At 36.7% G+C, this 20,811-nt stretch overlaps 1 protein-coding gene across 1 annotated transcript in view; it reads left to right on the top strand.

Annotated features, from left to right (window-relative positions):
• The window catches only part of LOC128787233 (dynein axonemal heavy chain 5-like), a 147,306-nt gene that overhangs the window by 104,410 nt on the left and 22,085 nt on the right, over positions 1-20,811 (top strand). Inside the window, exons 65-72 of the mRNA XM_053941233.1 lie at positions 2,894-3,064; positions 3,500-3,878; positions 4,983-5,254; positions 7,171-7,335; positions 11,014-11,281; positions 13,228-13,349; positions 14,534-14,881; positions 19,331-19,519. Coding sequence (XP_053797208.1) covers positions 2,894-3,064; positions 3,500-3,878; positions 4,983-5,254; positions 7,171-7,335; positions 11,014-11,281; positions 13,228-13,349; positions 14,534-14,881; positions 19,331-19,519 — 1,914 coding nt within the window. The remainder of the gene's footprint in view (positions 1-2,893; positions 3,065-3,499; positions 3,879-4,982; positions 5,255-7,170; positions 7,336-11,013; positions 11,282-13,227; positions 13,350-14,533; positions 14,882-19,330; positions 19,520-20,811) is intronic.

Here is a 20,811-nt window from a genome sequence, read left to right as displayed (position 1 = left end):
TTAATTGAATGGGGGAACTTAAACAGTTATTTTAAGATCTGGCCTTGGAAAGAGAAGAAAGAAAATTATTCATTAAAAATACATCACAGGCATGAACATGACATACATAAAACAATTTTATTCCTTCATATATGGAAAGGGCTTCTTGTTCAGTCAGAAATCTCTTGTATTTCTGAATTCCTTTTTAAACTTAATTTGAATTACATGAAAAAAATGCCTATGAACTTGAACTACTTTTACCAGCCAGGCTCTAGTGTGCAAGGAGATAAAAGATTCTTAAGGAGCCCTGAAAACACTGACTTGACTCTATTCTTACTAAAATTTGTATTGATTATGTGGAAGTTAATATAAGGAAGAAAATCCTTTCTCAGGTGAGAGAAAAAAATTGAGGTTTGCATTATCAGAGCTGTGCTTTCAGTAAATGGCTCAGGTAGGCTTGCTAATGTGAGAGGAATTGCCTACCTAAAGAAATTAATTCTTCCTTTGACTTCCCCAAAGCATGTTCTAACCAGTGTTCTTTAGTGGTGCTGTCATTTCCTCCAGCCAACACTCTTCCACTTTGCTCAAAATGAGCCTTTGCTGAAGTAAAGACTGGAATTAAGGTGCCCTTCCTTCAGTCCTACAGTCAAAAACAGAGGCTGGAAAGTCATTGTAATGCACAAACTCCCTGTGAATTGTTCCATGAAAAACAGAAAGACTGTAACAGGAGGTACTGGGGGAAAATACTGTGGGACAAATGCTTTAGATGCAGAACTTTTAATCTTTACTCCAGTAGATGTAGGTTTCTGTAGGCAAAATTGTACAGCAACAGCAGGAGTGAATGGGAGTAACCTGACTAACTTCTGAAGGGAGGGAGTGGTCTAAATAGATAGAAGTAAAAGAAGTAAAATAGGTTTCGCATGACCTACATATAAAAATCCTCTTTGCACAAGATACCCTTGCTCTGTGGTGTTTTGGATTTTTTTTTGGTTTTCTTTCTTTTTTTTTTTTTTTTGTTTTGTTTTGTTTTGTTTTGTTTTGTTTGGTTTGGTTTGGTTTTGGGTTTTTTTTTTTGTTTCTTTTGGGTTTTTTTTGTTTTGTTTTGTTTTTTTTTTTTTCTTGGACAGAACTGTTAGAGAATATTGAATGTATGTAGCAACACCAAACTGCATTTTGAGTAAAAAATAGTCACTGAAAAATACTCCTCCAGTGCTGTATATCAGTTGAAGAGAGTTGCAAGGGAACCTGGTTAATACTGGCACTACTTGCTGCACAGGGACGTGGTTGCAGCTGATAAACCTTTATTAAAGTTCTTTTGGCACATATGAAGACATCATGGTTGTTGTCTCTTCTGTCTCAGTAAGAGGTGAATGTTGTGGTGTAGATAGTCGAGCCAATGAGATTCTGAAAAAATTAGTTCAAAGACAAGACACAACATGAACAGAGATTTTCTATTACAAAGAGACAACTTTATGATCGCTGAGCTAAGGTAATAGATTAAAGGAACCAAGACATTTTTAAAGACTGCTCTAGTGATCAATGAAATATGATCAAAGAAGTGTTTATTCTTCTCAGCTTTATAGGTTGATCCTGTAAATATAGAAAAAAAAATCAGCATATTTTTGTACTTTGATAATAGAGTTGCTGCCACTATTTGTGTTCGGAACAACTATTATTTATGTTACAAATATGGTTGTGAAGTTCCCTTGCAAACAAAAACTTGCACCTGGTATATTTGCTAATTTTCTGAAAGATACCTTTTACAGACTCATAAATAGTATGGGTAAAGTTTCTGATCTTAAACAAAGCACATCCTTATGTGGAATTTAAGCATGTAGTTAAATGTATTTTTGTGTGTTTTGTAGAAGTATTCCTTTTGTGTAATTCTAATCTTTTTTTTTTTGCATTAATGGTATAGAAAGAGCAATAAATGTAGAAAGCTGAATTACTGATGCTTAAGTAATTTCCCTCTTTGGGGATGCAGTCACTTTTAGCTTCCAGAGAGCTGCACTCTGTAACCCTAGAACATATTTCAAACAGGTTTTCAAGTGAGAAGTTTATGAAAATAAAGAATTTTGTCACTTTTTTGAAATACAGGAGAACCTCTCCTGTACTGTATAACTCTGTACATCTCCTTTTTCTCTAGCTTGACATGTTGACAGAAATGAAAATAAACTGAAGCCATAGGTGTAGATAGACTATTATTAACAATCCTTTTCTTATAAGAAGGTTGCCTGGATTGATTAAATAAAGACAGCCAGCAAAAGTATCCCTGAGCTGTGTCAACTGTGCTTATAGATGCCTCATTTCACTTGGCATTGTGTTGATTTGTCTGCCTTTTTCCCTTGTCATTGTCTGTCTTGTAGAAAGGGCAAAAAAATCCATATGACATAGATAATAATTGTAACATTTCCTGTTTTATAAGCAGTAGAGGATTGTATCTTTCAAAGTCACAGAATGGTAGAAATTAGAAATGGAAAAGGTCATCCAGTCAATTTTGCTCACAACCTAAAATCCAGCCATACAATGCATCTTTCAGGCCTTTATCTGATTTAATTTTAAGTACTCGATGTAATGTGGCTTTTATCACTTGCCATTGGAAACTATCTTGAGTGGTTTGTGCACCGTATTATGAGGAAGATTTTCCTGGTAATTCAGATTTTTTTTCATTCTCCAGCATTTATGCTTCATTAATCAAATAAATACAGGATACATATAAATTACTTTATTGTATATATTCAGCATGCATATAAATTATTTTAGTACAGAAATATTTTGTAATATTTCAATATTTTATGGAAAAGACAACAAAGTCCCCACTCTGACATGCATGAAATCACGTTTTCTGTGTCTTTATAAGGAATCTTCCTTTTAATTGACATTAAATATTGTATGGCAAATTTCTTGAATACAGGAACTAGAAGCAGAAAGAATCAAACTGATGGAACAAGTGACATCCAACAAGAGGAAAATGCAAGAGCTTGAAGATAATCTGCTCTGCCGTCTAACCAGTACAGAAGGCTCTTTGGTTGAAGATGAGTCTCTGATAGAAGTCTTAAGGATCACTAAAACAACAGCAGAAGAGGTGATTTTTGAATGTACTGCAGATACATTTTGTATTTGTAATTTCAAGATAGTATATATAAAGATGTATGTGTATATTTTCATTCCTGTTTTATTTTTTTCCATTCAGAGGCAGCATATAACATCTGACTTCTTAACAAATAAATAGCAGAAACAGTAATTTTTTCTTCATAAAAATTTGCAAAATTAAGCTGCTACCTGGATACTGTTCATATTCCAGGCATATTTTGCAGGTGTAAGTTTGAATCAGTTACCATTGTGACAGAAGTTGGAACACATGAAGACACAATGTCTGTGTTGAAACACTGGCAGAGGGAAGCAAAGCTCAACTAAAAATATTATTGTGATCTTAATCAAGACCTTTTGTTTTTGCTTGTGTAGCATAAATCACAAGTAATACAACTTAATCTTTATGGTCTTTTCCATTAATTTCAAGGTCAGCGAAAAATTAAACACAGCAATGGAGACAGAGGTGAAAATCAATACTGCACGTGAAGAGTATCGGCCTGTGGCAGCTCGTGGTAGCATCCTTTATTTCCTAATTGTGGAAATGAGCTTGGTCAATGTCATGTACCAAACATCTTTAGGGCAGTTCCTTGGCATTTTTGACCTATCAGTGGAAAGATCTCGGAAATCTCAAATTCCAGCAAAAAGAGTAGTTTATATAATCGAGCATCTCACCTATGAAGTCTTCAAGTACACAGTTCGAGGGCTGTATGAAAATCACAGGTTCTTGTTCACATTGCTTTTGGCACTGAAGGTTGACTTGCAGGCCAAGAAGATTTCACACACTGAGTTTGAGACACTGATCAAAGGTAATTTCTCTAAAAATGTTCCTGTTTACTATGTCTGTGTACTGCTAAATTCAGATTTTGCAGTGCTTGCATTAACAATGTGCTATATATCCAGTGGATCTACTTGTTTTTAACTTGTGAATGAAAGCATATACAGTCCAAGAAGGAATTAAGAGAAAAATTTTCAAAAACAAGAGCAATATACATTATTTGTTATAAAAAAAATGCTTAGATGAGGGTTATTTTAACTGTTATGCATTGCAAAATGGGAAAAAAATATGTCCATTACTTGTTAGAGAACTTATAGCCTCTACTGTCTGCCTCTTTTTCAAGTTGTCACATATCTGTGTCTGTGAGATTGTAGACAAACAGCAAAAGTTCTCTTGATGGCAGATGAACAGGCATGTGAACACTGTACCAGGCTTAAGTATCAGCACAAAAAAGTGGAAGCCTATTACATGTTGTAAAACACTTTTATATTGCATTGCATTATGTCACCACTGTATGTCACTACTCAGACACAATGGCAAAGAAAAATTTGAGTAAGGTTTATAAAATTTGATGGGGGTTGACCTCACTGAGGTCTGCAAGATTAGATAAACACAATCTGGTACAAAGACAAGTACAGTCAGGTGCTTGGCATCCAAGTATCTCAGTTTGTTTGGCAAACACTGAGTGACTGTTCAGCTGTGGCTCAGCTGTGCTGGGTGTGCAAATGGGCATGAGGCTGAGTGGTGGTTGAGCTAACAGGCTGTTGATGTTGCAATGGAAATGAATGCACCATGTGCTTTCTTATTCTTTAGCACAGATGAAAGGAGGCTGTACTAACCATTATATGTCTGCTCTGAAGAACTGAGTTTGAGTATCCTTTTAGGTGGTCATGTTTTATTCCAGCTCTACAGATAGAGTAGAAGCAGCAAATTAGTGGGATATCAGCTTTGGGACTGAGACCATTTTCCAATAAAGTCTTTGTTAAGTGTTTCTTCCATGCAAATTTTACATCTCCATATCCTGATTTACATAAAATGTTACTCCCTGAATTATATAAAACCAGTACTTTTTATTACTTGTGATTTTTCTGTTTAACAATGTTTGTTTTCCTCTATAATACTTTTCACTTTGCAGGAGGCGCCAGCTTGGATATAAATTCTGTGGAACCAAAACCAAGAAAGTGGATCCTTGACACGACATGGCTCAATCTTGTGCAGTTATCTAGCTTGTACCCTTTCAATCAACTTCTGGTGCACATTGCTAAGAATGAGAAGTCTTGGAAAGCCTGGTTTGATGAAGAAGCTCCTGAAAAATCTGTTATTCCTGATGGTTATGACAGTTTACTGGATCAATTCCATAAACTGCTCCTTGTCCGTAGCTGGTGCCCTGATCACACTGTTGCCCAAGTAAGATAGACTTTTGTACAATGGTTATGCCATGTGACATCTCCTGAAGAATTGCTAGTTCCAAACTTACGTTTTCTGAATTTCTTGTTACCACAATATTTGTTGCAGGGTGAACTATTTTGAAAAATCAGATATTGAAATGCACACAAAAAAGTATGTATGAAAACACTAATTTAATTGCAATAAACTAGGAAGCAGAACATGAAACAAATTGTGTTGAAGCTGCAAGAATACATTTTTTTTGGTGTGGTGCTCTCAAAGTCGAGTCATGAAACCTGTAAAGAAATTGCATTCTGCTGGTGAATCAAAAGATACATTCCTCCCTGTTCTTTTTCACAGAAGCGGTGGAAAAAGAGCAATTTGCTTTTATGGCAGGTGCACTAAAACAGCAGATAAACTGTTTACTTACCCTCTCTACTGAGGAAGTAATAATTAAGGCTGCCTTGTGGCAAATGTCGTAAAAGAAACTTCAGTAGACTAGCAGCTTCTCCACAGTTTGTGATATTTTGGTTTTTCTTCTCTATGTAGGTGTAAAAGAGATGTATGAGCCTATGAGTATCCTCTTTTCACTTTTTTTTTTTTTTTTCCTTTCTATACTGGAAGGTAGTAGTTTTTCTTTCCTGCCTATATCAACTTTACATGTTACATGCTGTGATAGCATCTGTGTTGTAGTTAGGGGACACCATGTTTTCATGGACCTCTTTTTCAACAAGGCTCGCTCCACTCTTTTTCATTTTCCACTCTTCACTCAGTAAGTAGGGGAGAAGTCTGGGAGCTCCAACTGCCATAATTTAAACAGAGCAAAATAATAACGCTGCTACTGCTAATTTATCAACTTATTATCCATCAACTAATTTATCTAATTTAACTAATTTATGTAAATTAACTAATTTGTTATTGTCTTGCACAAACATCTCTGTAAAATAATGTCTCTGAACAATGGATGCAAAAAGAGGTCATAATTTTAATTTTTGAGGAGAGAGGGGATCTCTTTTGTTACTCTTTTTTAGTCTCTTCTTTCCCTACTGTGTTTTCCCAAGTATTAGAAATTTTACCTGTCTAGAAGAAAATTTACACTTAATAGTGGGTGATTGAGGGTTTTTTTTTCCCTACAATTGACATCTTCCTCAGTCCACCTTGTTCCTCAGTGTTTCTCTTCAGCATACATGCCTCAGAATCTGTGAGAGTCATAGCTAGGAAATAACTTCAGTCAAAAAAGAATTTCATGCACTAAGGTAGCTTTAGAAGTTCTTTTAGAAAATGTCTGTGAAAATAAAAAAAATAGAGGCATAAAAAGGTTTGACCTTTAAGGATCAAGTCTGAGCTGAGTTCATGCTTTGTAGAAATAGATATTCAGCCTAAGAGACTTGAATTGGATAACCACTGGACAGGAGAATTTGTTTGAAGTTCCAGTAAATATATGGGAGATTGTAACTGGGTCAGATGAAAGATCAGCCTAATCCACTATGCTGTAGAGACAGTGTCAACAATACATACTTAGGGGAACTAAAAAATGGAACTGGCATAGAGAAAACCCTTTGTTTGGCTATCCACCAAGTTTTAAGCAAGCAGTAATTTAGGGTCAATATCTGGGCTGTCCTCAGAGCTGACACTGGATCTATTCTGCATGTTTTTTTTTTTTCCAGTTCTTTAAAAAAACCCATTTAGCATTTTCTAGCAACAGTGCTCACAGCATGGCTGTTGTGTGAGCAGAATTCTTTCTCTTCTGTGTTTGAAATCTGGTATCTGAGAATTTCAGTGGTTGCCTCCTGTGGACAAAAGTTGAAAAATTAAAAAGTTTAGACAGTCATTGCCTTCCAATGTAGATGCTGGTAAATTCCACATCACTAATTAATGCTAAACTTAAAAAAGTAAAGATAGATATATTTTTCTGGTAACTTTTTTTTTTTTTCCAGGCTCGGAACTACATTGCAGAATCTCTTGGAGGGAAATATGCAGAAGGATTTATTCTTGAAATGGAAGCGATGTGGACAGAAAGTAGTTGTCGAACACCTTTGACATGCCTTCTATCAGTGGGGTCTGACCCCACTGAAAATATAGAACATCTTGCAAAATCAAAGGTATCCTCCTAAACTGAGTTTGCTAGAGTTGATAAAGAAATGTTTAACTCTTCTTTGCACTAGAATATATTCATACCTAGTGTTCTCTGGAATTTAATTTTTGACTAGTAGCCAAAATGCATTTACTAGGAAATGAAAATGTTGCAGTTCTGCTTTTTGCAGTTGTTTGATTTCAATGAGACCTCTGTCTTTATCCAGCAGACTATGATAGCCCACAACTTAGGAAATGTACTAAGCTATGAGAACAAAGCAACATTTGTGGTTTAAATTGTGTTACATTCACTGTAGGAGCTGACAGTAATGATGATTACAAGAAGATATAGAAAAAAAATCATAAATATGGTGACAAGAGAAATTAATTTAAACACCCTATCATTCAATCTGTGCACTTGATGGAGACATTCAATATTTCCTACAGAACAGCATCACTTTAAGGCACTCTGTGCTCTGTTTTATGGTTCACAATGTAGCAGCATATAAAATTTCCCCAAGAAGAAGTTATTTACTTTAGATCTCCATAAATTTTCCTCCTCATTAGAATGCATCTTCATTTAATGCAGGATTTTAGAATACACTGAGTAAGACACACTTGCAAAAGTGGGGAGCACCCACAAATCTCTTTAGCTTATTAATTAGAAAGTGGAGATGCTCATTCCATTTGAAAATCAGGACACTTATTTGTCTGTCTGTATTGAAGATGGCTTAAATTATGACCTAACTCTTACTTAGTGTTTAAATTTAGGAATCTTAAATCTGAAGTCATTAATTTGATCCTTGTCTGCTGTCAGACCAAAAGGATATTGCAGTCTTAATATGTTTTCATTCTTTCAGGAAATGTGTATAGAATAAATAAAAAGTGAAGTTGTGAAAGAGCTAAAGGGATTGCCCTGTTTATTCACACATGGTTTATGAACAAGGCAACATCAGCTAGTCTGTCATAATGTGAAGTTCAACTCATGTCACCTGTAAATGTAAAGTCAGCCACACTGTTTAACTGTAAGGTTCTTTTCTAATCTCTTGAAGTAAATACCTAACCACACAGCATATAGGAACTTTTCAAGTTTACAAAAGCCATCCTAATGTCACAAAGCAAAATGCAAACATAGATGCTTTTGAAAATAAAAATGTATATAACAATGTGGAACTTGAGGAGCATTTCAGCAATTCTTTAGCTTTTGAAAAGCATATCTAGAAATAATTTTATTTTCAGAAACATTTTCAAGGGAGCTTTGTGTTTATTTTGCTAGTATTTCAACAAATTGTACTTAGTTCCTATCTTTCTTTAGGATTTCTCTGCTTTTTTCCAGATTAAATTTTTAATATAGGTTAGTTTTACCAGGGCCCTGACCTTGAAGGGGGGTGGTGGTGGTGCTGGGGTTTTTTTCTTCTTAATGATAAAGAACTAGAGCCTCTTTTTTCAACTATTTCCCTTTTACAGTCATGATTTGTAGTCCTAAAATGGATTTCCAGTTTTAATGGTGTCTCTAAGTATATTATTAACAGTATAAATCAGCTATCTGCTGTTGGAAATGTTCAAATTTGTGTCCAGAATTTATTTTTCACTCTAAAATTTAGCTGTTCAGCTTGGCCCACTCCCAAAGAAATGAGAACAGTGTCTGTGGTTACTGAGCTATGTAATCTTGTTTATAAACCAAACAAGCTCTATCTTAAAACTAGTTGCATTTATGCCCCCTTTACTTTAATATAGTGTGAAAATTTAACTTTCAGGATTAAAATGAAGTTTCTTATGCCAGCACTTTGACTTCATTAAAATTAGATTTTTTTTAAATTGCAGAGATAGTTTCTTCTTTTAGGCAATGATGCACAGAACCTTCAACAGAACTGTCAGGGCCACTGTAGTGAGTAAAATGCCAGCATTTTCATCTGGATTATGATGTATTAAAATGACATGGATATGCTGACATGACTCACTATTGAAAGAAACATTCTGTATGCAGACATTTGATAGAGTTCTTTCAGAAGGAGTAAAATGAGGACAATTCATAGTGAAAACATTTTTTTTTCCTTCTCATGATGTTTCTATGACCTTTAGTGACTGTAAATTTCAGAGGCAACATTGCTGAGAAGAGCAAATTACGAGTAGATGCTTTGTTAGGGAATAATGTACCTGCTGAATATTTATGCAGTCTTATGCAGGGGTAGGCATAGTCTTTGACTTACAGGAGTGCTAGCTGTACTCAGATGCATCTTAGAAAAGGTAAAGCTTTTTGTTCTCTGGCACATAACCAGCTTCACAGGCTGTTCATCTTTGCTTCTTTTAGCTACAGTTTCAGGTTTCACTGACCTAAGAGTAGGATTTAACTGCTTTCTTATCTTTGGAATTCTCACGTCCTTAAATCTTGCCAGGATATGGGGGATCATATACAGCAGCTGTATTTATACTGTTCTGTACAATCAGGTCAGGGCCTATTCTCTGACCCTAAGGCCAAATGACCCAGCACAGTTTGTGTCCACATGCTTAACCTTCTTCTCCTGCAAAAGGAGGGCAGCCTCCTCCACGCTGTTTGGGAGTGGATGTCTTCCTTCCTTTTTGTTTCACAGTAAGAGAGTCTGAGTAGCTGGACAGGTCAAGACTAACCTTTGTAGCTCTCAGCCAGCTGAAGACAGGCCCAGATTGGTAATGCAGCTCGTCACTCCCTGCATGAGGGATACTCAGCTGCAGGTCTTGAACATGAAACTCTCCATGAAACAAAGTCTCTTCATCAATTATTTTGCCCTCAACATGTATGCAGAATAATATGTTTAACTGGGTTTGATAGTTCTGGTTTTCCCTGGCAGGGGTCAGGGAGCCAACCTGAGCCAGACTTAAAAAAAACGAGTAGCGAGAACAATAAGCAAGAGAGGATCTGCCTACATGTTACTGACAGACTTGTGTGGTCCTGATCTCAGCCTTATCTTTTTCAGATCCCTTTGTGAGAGCCTTATTCCTCCTCTGGTTTTCTGAACAACTGGCTTTACTCTCTGATAGCCTCTGGAGAAGATGCCATAAAATTGCAGAATTTTATGTTTGCATTTATAAGCTCTCTCTCTTCTGAATCCAGATCTGCTGTAGAACTGCTCAAGCTAGCAGATCACCAAACTGGAATCCTCTGGATCAATGGCTCCACAGCTGCCATTTAACAACATAGGATGTTTCCTGAGTAATGCTTTAGTGTGAACCAATCTTTCCTGTCCTACCTGCTTCATCGACAGTTCTCTTTTATGTGAAATAAGTTCAGGCAGTAAAAAGTCATCAGAATTGTTGGATTTACACTGAGTGTTAATTATTATCTGAAGCCCTAATATCTGCTCATTTCAAGATAGTACATTATAGGAAAAAGAATGGTCAGGCTTTATTTTTGTCTTGCTTTATTTGAAAAAGTTGAAAAAAATCTTCAGGTGTCTTATCCCACAGATATTGTTAGACCAGCAAAAAAAAAAAAAATTATTTCCAGTGGTGTAGTTTTCTTCCAACAGGTGGAAGATAAGAGGAACTTGAAGGGTTTTGCTTTTTTTGTTGTTTTGTTATCTTTACTTGGTTTTAATATAATGTCTCCATTGATATTAATGGCTTTCTTTGTGGCAGAATGTCACTACATGTGGATCTACAGAAGCAGTACATCACATGTATAATTCTAAGGAAGTACATATAAAATAAACTTTTTTTTTTACTTTTAGAACATTCCATGTCGTGCCATTTCAATGGGTCAGGGCCAGGAAGTCCATGCAAGGCACCTGTTAAATCAGTGCATGCAAGATGGAGGATGGCTCCTTCTACAGAACTGCCACCTTGGCTTGGAATTTCTTAATGAATTAATGGACACTATCACAACCAAAGAGTGTGTGAATGAAGATTTCAGAACCTGGATCACTACAGATGCTCACCCAGAGTTTCCTATTAATCTTTTACAGTCCTCTATAAAATTTACCAATGAACCTCCTCAAGGTAGGAATTACTTCCTTTCCCATGGGAGAGATTGCTGCTGGTCCAGGAAGGCTGGGCAGAAAGTAATGTTGGCTTCACTGTGCAGCTACCTGAAGCTGCCAGTCTTGGACATCACTGACCTATGTTCCTGGGAATTCCCTGGTCTTCTGGGCCTCCATGCACCTCCTTACACCCAGCATCCTATCTTTCCTCACTTCCAGGATGTTTCCTCATGTTCAGATGTTCATCTTATGCTTTCTGAGCCTCTAAGCCCCCAGCTTTCCTAACCTAAGTAATCTGTGTGAAGAAGCACAATATGAGGTCTGCATCTTAACTGGCAGTTTGGACTCATGTTTCTGTATTAATAGGAGTGCAAGAAAGACATGGATGGAATGAGTCCAATGAGAACCCACAAAGATGCTGACAGAATTGGAGAATATTCTGTGTGGGGAGAGGTCAGGACGATTGTTAAACCTTGAGGAGAGAAGGAGTATCTTATTAATGCCTACAATTAAATAACTATACCCTTTCTATATATATATATATATATATATATATGTATATGTTGCCACTGGTTTCAGTTGATGATGTCAGTAGGAGTTAAGAAATTTTATCCAAGGTCCTGTTTAAAGCTTCAGACATTTAAACCTCTTATTTCAGTATTTAGCTTCCTTTGAACATTAGTAAGATGTCTACAGATGTTGTGAAACACATCCTGTTTCAGCATTTGTACTCCATCTCAAGAGCAGGTAGTCAGTCTGTTGATAAAAATTTCTTACTTCTTCCTCTTCTCCACTCCCCCTTTTTAATTCAGAGCTCATCATCTTTTTATTGCACAGTGGACCCCTCCTAATCATTCTAATGGTAATAACCTATAGCTCCAAGAGGCTATTTTAGAAGTCAAGTTATAGCAAATTTGCAACTTAGCAGCTGAAAAAAGCCCAGTGTAAAAATTTAAGTCAGGATGAAATATAGACAGTTTTAATTTCTTAAGACTGTCCTGTCATATGGGTAGCACAATACAATGCACTTTTTTTTGATTTTGGAACCCTCTGATGATACCCATTCAATATTTTGAAAAGCTATTTGTTTGAATATTGTTCTAAGGATTTTTGTGAAGTATGAACAAACATAAAAGTACTTTTATTGTGTCATACGAAGTAGGACGACTTTTACAATCTGTTCACTGCCCTTAAAATCTGCCCTTCTAGACTTGTGTGAAGTTGATTATGTGGAAAGTATCATAAGAGGGACCTGATGTCAGTCACTCATGCTTGAGTTGTCTGCCCAAGGCAAAAGATGCTTGAGTAGCACTGCCTAAAAACATCTGTGAGCAGCTGATCTTCTGTATTCCATGGTAGCTGAGACTGTATCAGTATCAACTGCCTAAAGCTGTTTCTGGGATAGGAAATGTCAGTGCTCAAACAAACCTCCCCAAATATTAATATTTGCACTATGAATTTAGGTTCTCTTCTCATCACCTTGGTGCCTGTAGTCCAGTTGAACAACCTGCAGAATTCTGAGATTTTTATAGGAATCAAATCTAAATAAAATTATCTTAAATAAAACTAAATATCTTATCATAAGTAAACAGCAAAACAAACTCTTGGATACCCAGTGCTATATTTCATATAATGTTAGGTGTCTTTTTTATTGCCATATAGTTGCTAAATAATTATGTTTCTATTTCAGTAGTTTATGGGATCATTTAGAATATGATTACTTAATTTTAAATTCTTCCAGACTCTTGAAATTAATTTTTTGTGTTACCTATCTAAAACAAAATGTTATTGAAGTTTGCCTGCTGTGACCAGATGAACAGATATTTGATTCTAAGACATTATTTGAAGGTATAAGTAAGATGATACTGCAAATTAGAAGAGAGAATTATGCTTAACAGAGGTTGGACTTATGGATTCCATACTTTTTTTTTGCTAATATATTACATTTTTATACTCACCTTCTAGGTGTGAAAGCTGGCTTAAAACAAACATACTCAGCTGTTACTCAGGATCTGCTGGGAGTGAGCAAAATGCCACAGTGGAAACCATTGCTATATGCTGTAGCATTTCTTCACACAACTGTTCAGGTTTAAAGATATATTTCTTCTCTTCTGTCATAAAGCCATGTTTCATTTATTAATGAACCTTGTTATTAAATGAGAAACATTTTTTAAAGGGAAGTCCTATGTTGGCAAATTAACACAAAATAAGAAAGAGAACAACATATCTGTATTACTGTAGCGGTGTTAGAACTTATAATTTTGCTCATGTTGGTCCTGTACCTCCAACAGGGATGATATTTCAGAGGGAAAAAAAGGACAATCAAGCAATGATCGATTAGATTACTCTTCTATTAAAGTCCTGGTCAATGACTATGTGATCTGTCTTTCAACTAACTGGACTTTTACTAATATTTTAACTCATAAAAGCATATTAAAGAAATTTACAATTTATAGTTTGGAATACCATAGTCTCAAAATGCTGCATTCACAATGAGAAGGTGTAAGAGGGTGAATATAAATCCTTTCTGCTCTGAAACCTGTAGGAGGAAATGAAAGTAGATTTTGGGTCCTGACTTTCAGGACTTCCATTAAAGAAGGTGCTTTATGGATTAACCACAACTTTTCATCATCCTATTGATAGATTTTGCAGTATCCTTAGTTTACATCTGGAGCCTGACTAATTTAGCTCTGTGGCATCCATGCACTGAAATACTGTGGTCCAGTGGAAGCCTGTGTAAAAAAATAAAAATTTGCAATTACCAGATATTATCCTAACTCCTATGTACTGCCAGCTGAGTCTGTAGATGATTCACTAAGAAGCAGTTTTTCCTACTTGCATCTGCACCATGCAAACACAGCAGGGATAGGAATATAAGTGATAGAAATATATCTAGTCCATAGGAAGACCCCACACAATAATTATGGCTGATGATTTTGAACACCATTGCCTCAAACAGTAGCTTAATTATTGAAATCAAAAGCTATGGTTCCAGACTCAGAGATTTAAAAAATACTTTTAAAAGAGGATTTTTTTTCTTTGTGAAAATGTTAATATTCCTATTCTTTGTTTATAGAAATTTAGCTACTAGATAATCAATCAAGTGTTTGGCTTTGTCTGTGTTAAATGTATATTTTTTTTTAATGTAGTAAAGTAGAGTTCCAGCTGGACTACTGCATTCTTAACATATTTCATGTGTTCTTCTGCACTTAAGCTTTCTTCACAATTAATATCAATCAGTGTTTTACCATTACTTCTAACTATTCTACAGGAAAGACGAAAGTTTGGCCCATTGGGCTGGAATATTCCTTACGAATTTAATCAGGCAGACTTTGCAGCCAGCGTGCAGTTCCTTCAGAACCATTTGAATGATGTGGGCATCAAACAGGGAGTGAACTGGAGCTGTGTCCATTACATGCTTGGAGAAGTGCAGTATGGTGGCCGTGTGACTGATGAGCTCGACAAGGCACTGCTGAATACATATGCAAGAGTCTGGTTTGGAGAGCACATGTTCAGTGAAAATTTTTGTTTCTACAAAGGCTATGTTATTCCAAAAGGGAATACAGTGGAAGACTATCTCCAGTACATAGAGCAGTTGCCAGTGATTGATACACCAGAGGTAACATATTTTAATATATTAAAGGGAGTTTTTGTCAGATGAATAACTTAATGAGGTATTTTTTCAGAATCAAATATGCATAGGTCAAGATTAGCAGACAGACCATTATAGTGGGTATTCAGTGTAGATCTGCTGAACAGGAAGAAGTATATGAGGCCTTCTTCAAACAATTGCAAAAAATCTGGTATTCACAGGCCCTGGTCCTTATGAAGGACTTTTAGCAACCCTAATTATCTTCTGGGAGTTTGGTACAGCAAAGTTCAAGTATCAATGTGTATAAAACCCTGTTGGAATGCTGTAAAGATGGAGCTGGAGCCTTTTTGATAATATCCAATGAAAGGAAAAGAAGCAATGGACATAAATTAAACAACAGGAAATTCCATCTAAATACAAGAGAACCATTTTTTAAGTGAAGTTGGTCAAAGACTGGAAGAATTTGCCCAGAAATATTGTGCAGCCTTTGTAGACATTGAAATCCCAACTGGACACTGTCCTGGACAGCCTGCTCTATCAGCCCCTGCTTGAGCAGGTGATTTGGATTAGATGATCCTCAGAGGTCCCTTCCAAACCAAACAATTTTGTGGTTTCACAATTCTGTATGAGATTCAGCAGACATGCAACCTGAGAAATAATGAAAGTAAAAAAGCCCTATGGTCTCATTTTGCAAGTTATAATTGGAAGTTTATTCCATTTTGACAACAGAAAGTTGGATGTTGCCATGAATTGATGGGGCACGGTGCAAGGTAGCTTCTGGTTGTAACCAGTTTTACATGACCCAATGTGTGCATATCACAGTGGTCACAGGGACTGGAGGGTGGCGACTTTCTGCTCCCTCCAGTACAGGCACACATGATGAAGTCAGTTAAAACTGAAACAGAACAAATTGCTCTGGAAAATTGAAACAGAGGTGAATGGTCTGGATTTCTGTCTCATTTCTATTAAGTTGATAAATGCCATTGGAAATAAGTTCTATTAAAATTAAATAGACTGAGTGGAACAGAAAAAGCTGGTTTTCACTTACTGATAATGTTATGCCTGAGAGGGTGAGAAGTTTCCAAGGTCATAAAATAAGCTTTGAAAGTTCTGAATCTCTGAAGATTGTGAAACCAGAATACAAAGGTATTTGTGCCAGCAATGATGTACCTTTTCCAGGTGAGAGTAAATGCAGACATGACAATGCATCACTGGGATCCATTTGAGCCCAGCTCATGAAGTGGTTCCTATCAGTGTATGAACCTTGGCTCTATCAGATTTCAGGTTCTGCTTTCATGGATGTGCTCTTTTAAGCACTTGGGAACCTATCTCACAATGCTGCAATGTATTTTTAAAGTGTTTTGATTCCTGTAAAAAAATCTGTATGTATGATTTGAGGTAGGGGAATTCTACCTTTGGCTTTTATGTAAATAGAAGCAAGTCCAGGAATGCAAACATCTTTTTGTTCTTCACATTTTTACTCATTAGGAAGAAAGCTGTGACTTTCTTCTGTCGTTCTAAAATCTGTCAAAATTGCTCATGAAAACCTTTAACCTTTTAATCTCCCAATCTCCTTCGTTTCACAAAAGATCCTGTGCTAGTCCAAACAGTGTATCCTTGATTCATTCCTTTTTCATTTTTAGTTAAGAAAACTGAATTGGCCTGCTTGCAGTATCCTTGCTCCTTTGATGAAATTTCATCCTCTGAGCAGAATGAACACTGTCTTCTGAGAAGGGCAGTTGAACTCAGTGTATTGGGTTAGCATGGAAAGGTTTCAGTAGCAGGGGGCCAAGGAGTGGTTTCTGTGAGAAGCTGGCAGAAGCTTCCCCCATGTGCAACAGGGCCAGTGTCAGACAGCTCCAAGACAGACCTACTACTGGGATAATGTATTTATGAAGGATAAAATGCTGTACATGAACCTTCAGTCAGAGAGAGGAGTGGGAATATGTGAGAGGAGCAGCTCTACAGACAGAGGGGCAGGAAGGTGCTCCAGGTGCCGGAGCAGAGATTCCCCTGCAGCCCGTGGAGGACCCCACCCTGGAGCAGGTGGATGCCTGAAGGAGGCTATGACCCTGTGGGAACACGTCCATGCTGGAACAGGTTCCTTCAAGACCTGTGGCCTCATGGGGAGAGGAGTCCATGATGGAACAGATTTTCTGGCCAAGGTTATGACCCCACAGGTGACCCATGCTGAAACAGTCTGTTCCTGCAGCTGTGCACCCTGTGGAAGAGACCCACATTGGAGCAGTTCAGTGGAGCAGCCCAATCGATAAGTTTGTGGAGGACTCTTATGCTGGAGCAGGGGTAGAGTGGGAGGTGTCCTGCTCCTGAGGAGGAAGGATTGGAGCCAGTATGTGACAAACTGACCACAAATCCTTTTCCTGTTCCTTGTCTCACTGTGCGCCTGTGGGAGGAAGTAGAAAATTTGGGAATGACATTAAGTCTGGGAAGAAGGGACAGGTAGAGGGAAGGTATTTTTATGATTTGGTTTTATTTCTCATGATCCTACTCTGATTTGATTGGTAATAAGTTCAATTAATTTCCCCAAGTCAAGTCTGTTTTGCCTGTGATGATAACTGGAGATTGATCTCTCCATGTTCTTGCCTCAGACCATGGACTTTTTCTTGTGACTTTTCTCCCCTGTCCAGTTGAAGAGTGGGTGATAGAGGAGTGATTTCAGAGGAGTGTAGAGCTTTAGCAATTGATTTTGAGGGTTCATAAGGCTGGAAAACCCTGAAAGACAGACTCCAATATTCTCTTTTTAAACAACATTCCCAGAGATTTTGTATCAAAAAGAACGAGAGATTTGGGTCCTTGATTAACATACAGGACATTCAGAAAACTGGTCCAAGAAACCCACTGGTTTCTTTCTTCTTTCTTCTTTATGCATCACTTGCATGAAACCATAGGACCAGAGCTGTCTCCTATGTCTCCCTGTCTTTGTTAATATTGCTCCAATGTTTAAGTTAGCCCTTGGACTAGGGCTCCATTCACAGATATAGCAAATATTCTTCATGGTGCTAACTTGGGCTATAATGTTGCACAAAATCTGCTAGAGCAAAACCAAACAAATGAGCCCTCACTGTGCAAGAGCAAAAGCAGAAAAGAATGTATCTTCAAATGTGTATTTCCTTCCACACATGAGTGTAATACACATTATGAGTGTAATAAAGTGCATTGGTATTTTTGCTTTTTACAGCTCTAAACCTTCTGTTAAACCACTATTTGCAAAACATTAAATCCTATCTGGAATCTACCTGCACACTATTATAGTCACACCCTCACTCAAATGTGGTATTAGGTCTGTACTTTGTCCTGTTCTGTGGATAAGATTCCCAAGTGGTGTAAATCACTGCAGCTTTGCTGGCTTTGGCAATGGTGCAGCCACTTATATCCGTGGTCCCTGAGTTCTAGATTTACAAGTATAACAATATTAAATGGCCCTTTTAATTCTGTCCTCAGAGCATGTAAATACTGGTTTCTAGAAGTGCCTTCTTGCAATATACTGATTCTAATGTAAAATAGGAAAACTGTGAATATGTGAAAAAATGTGAAAAATGAGAAACAGAAGATTGCTTGGCTTTTGTGCTCAGTTTGAGGGCAAGCCTTCCTCATTGACGGATCAGTGGTTCAAAGTTTGTAAGAGATATGTAATATCTATAATTAAATGAGGGCTAGTGAAATAAATCACAGTACATACAATTCCTCCTGGAGAAGGGTTGCAATTGTCAATCTGACAATTATAGACTTACTGATATTTCAGTAGAAGTTTCTGAAAAAGCTATTATCATTCAGACAAAGGGCAGCTTTGCAGTAATTCTGTGCTAGCTGTATCTTAAAATAATTCAGTTTCAGGAGAAGGAAAAGTAAGGAGAGGGAAGCTTCAACCAAAAATATCTAAACCATAAAATATCCTAAATATATTAACATCTTTAGGTACTTCAGATGTGGGCATTATTTTATTCACCATGCGACATGCCTTATAAGCCTAAGAGTCTGAGTAAAACAAAATGTGTTAGAAATGTTGACTGGTTGGATAATTAGGGGCATCTACTTGAGCTGGTACAACAGCAATAGACCCATAGAGACAAAGAACTAATGCTAAGGGGTCAGTGTCCACATATGACATTTCCAACAAACTCTAGTCTGTACCAGAGGAAAGGGATCCATTCTCACCCCTTGATAGCATTCCACAGCATGATCCATGTGAGGATAATGAGATCAATTAAAAAGCCCTCCACTGACATGAATGAAAACACTATTGCACATGCAGCCTATGTTAATGTTTTAGTGCAATTTGAGTTTGGTCCTTGGCCATTTAAATGGAAGAACTTCCACTGGCCTGTTCACATCTACTGTTTTATGGAGCTGAGAATTTTCATCCTTGTTTATCCATTTTCATGCATTCTAACGTGTATATACTTTTAGAAGAAAAATCACCTTTTTCTCCCCAATTTTTATACCTTTTACTTTAAGGTATTTGGACTTCATCCTAATGCAGATATAACTTACCAGACCAACCTGGCTAATGAGACATTCAGTACCATAATGAGCATCCAGCCCAAAGACAGTAGTACTAGAGGGGGAGAAACCCGGGAAGCAGTGGTGCAGCGTCTTGCTGATGAGATGCTAGAGAAGTTACCTCCAGATTATAACTCTCATGAGGTATGTGCTACTTTATAAAACAGATGTTTTATGTATGCACTTATATACATTTGTGTTTTATAAGTTTTATTGTGCTTCTTAAATTTCACTGGCATGTGTTTTAAAAAGATCTTAAAATTATGCATAGATGTTTATAAGTCTGTTTTGGTCTATTATCTAAAAAATTCCTATGTCGCAAACATATATTTCAAATGCCACAGTTTATTCAATCAATCACCTTGACTCAGAAGACCTATTAAAGGCTTCAGAAAGTTCTTGCTTTCCTTAGTAGCTTACAGAAGTAGCCTGCCATCTCTTTCTGAGGGACTGGTGATCCTATAGTGGTTACAGCATTCAATTTACCTACTCCCATTAGGACACCACCATGATGAAGAGTGAATTTTATCACTGACCTTTTAATGCTCCAGATTTTTTTGGGTCTGAGCCATAAGAGGTATCTTTGTCAATCTTTTCTTGCATTTTTAATTAACAGCCCCATTAAATGGAAAAATCCAACTTAGAGGCTCTTGCATCAGTTTATAAGTAGGTTCTGCTGTCTTAACAAATGTTTCATGAACAGTAAATGTTAAAAACCCCTAATTTCCATGATTTTATTCTTTACAGTTCTGTTTTGCATTGATAGTGCCTTCCCCATCCCCTCCCCCGCTCCCACCCCCGGTTGTAGTTCAAGCTGGTAAAATGCTCAGTATGAATTACAACTTGCAATGCATGCTTTATTTTCTTCCCTGGCCAACTTAGAATGTCCACCTAAGTAACAACTAATTGTCTTAGGGACCCAGCAGTATTTCCTCTCTTCCCTTCTACTATTAATCTCAGATTGAATATGTCTTGTATAAATAGCCACTTTTGTACTGTCATAATTCAACTTGGAACTTCTCTTTTCATTCCCCTGTTGTCAAGCTACTTATGGTCTGCATCATTTTTTGGTGACGTTTCCTGCCATCTATCTCCATATTGTTCTTTTTCCATCCATTCCTGCTTGCATCTCTCCTTTTTGTCACCCTCTTATTGAATGAGTCTTAATGACAGTATATACATAATTTTTGGTAGAATTTGATTAAGAATGGAGTCAGTTTTCTAGTTTTCATATTATTATTTAATAGTGAATAAATATTAGAAATAGAAAATAAAATTAAATCTAGTAAGTGTAATAATAATTCATAATTTAATAAATGTAATAATTTTCATGTTGGATCTTCAACTATCATTTACACCTTAAATTGTTCTCAGTCCTCTTCCCTTATCTTTGCAATCAGAATAAAGCTTTTTTTATGGAACTAGATTCTTCTAGT

This window comes from Vidua chalybeata, chromosome 1 (assembly GCF_026979565.1).
Source record: "Vidua chalybeata isolate OUT-0048 chromosome 1, bVidCha1 merged haplotype, whole genome shotgun sequence".
Taxonomy (NCBI): domain Eukaryota; kingdom Metazoa; phylum Chordata; class Aves; order Passeriformes; family Viduidae; genus Vidua; species Vidua chalybeata.
This window is presented reverse-complemented; position numbering and strand designations above follow the sequence as displayed.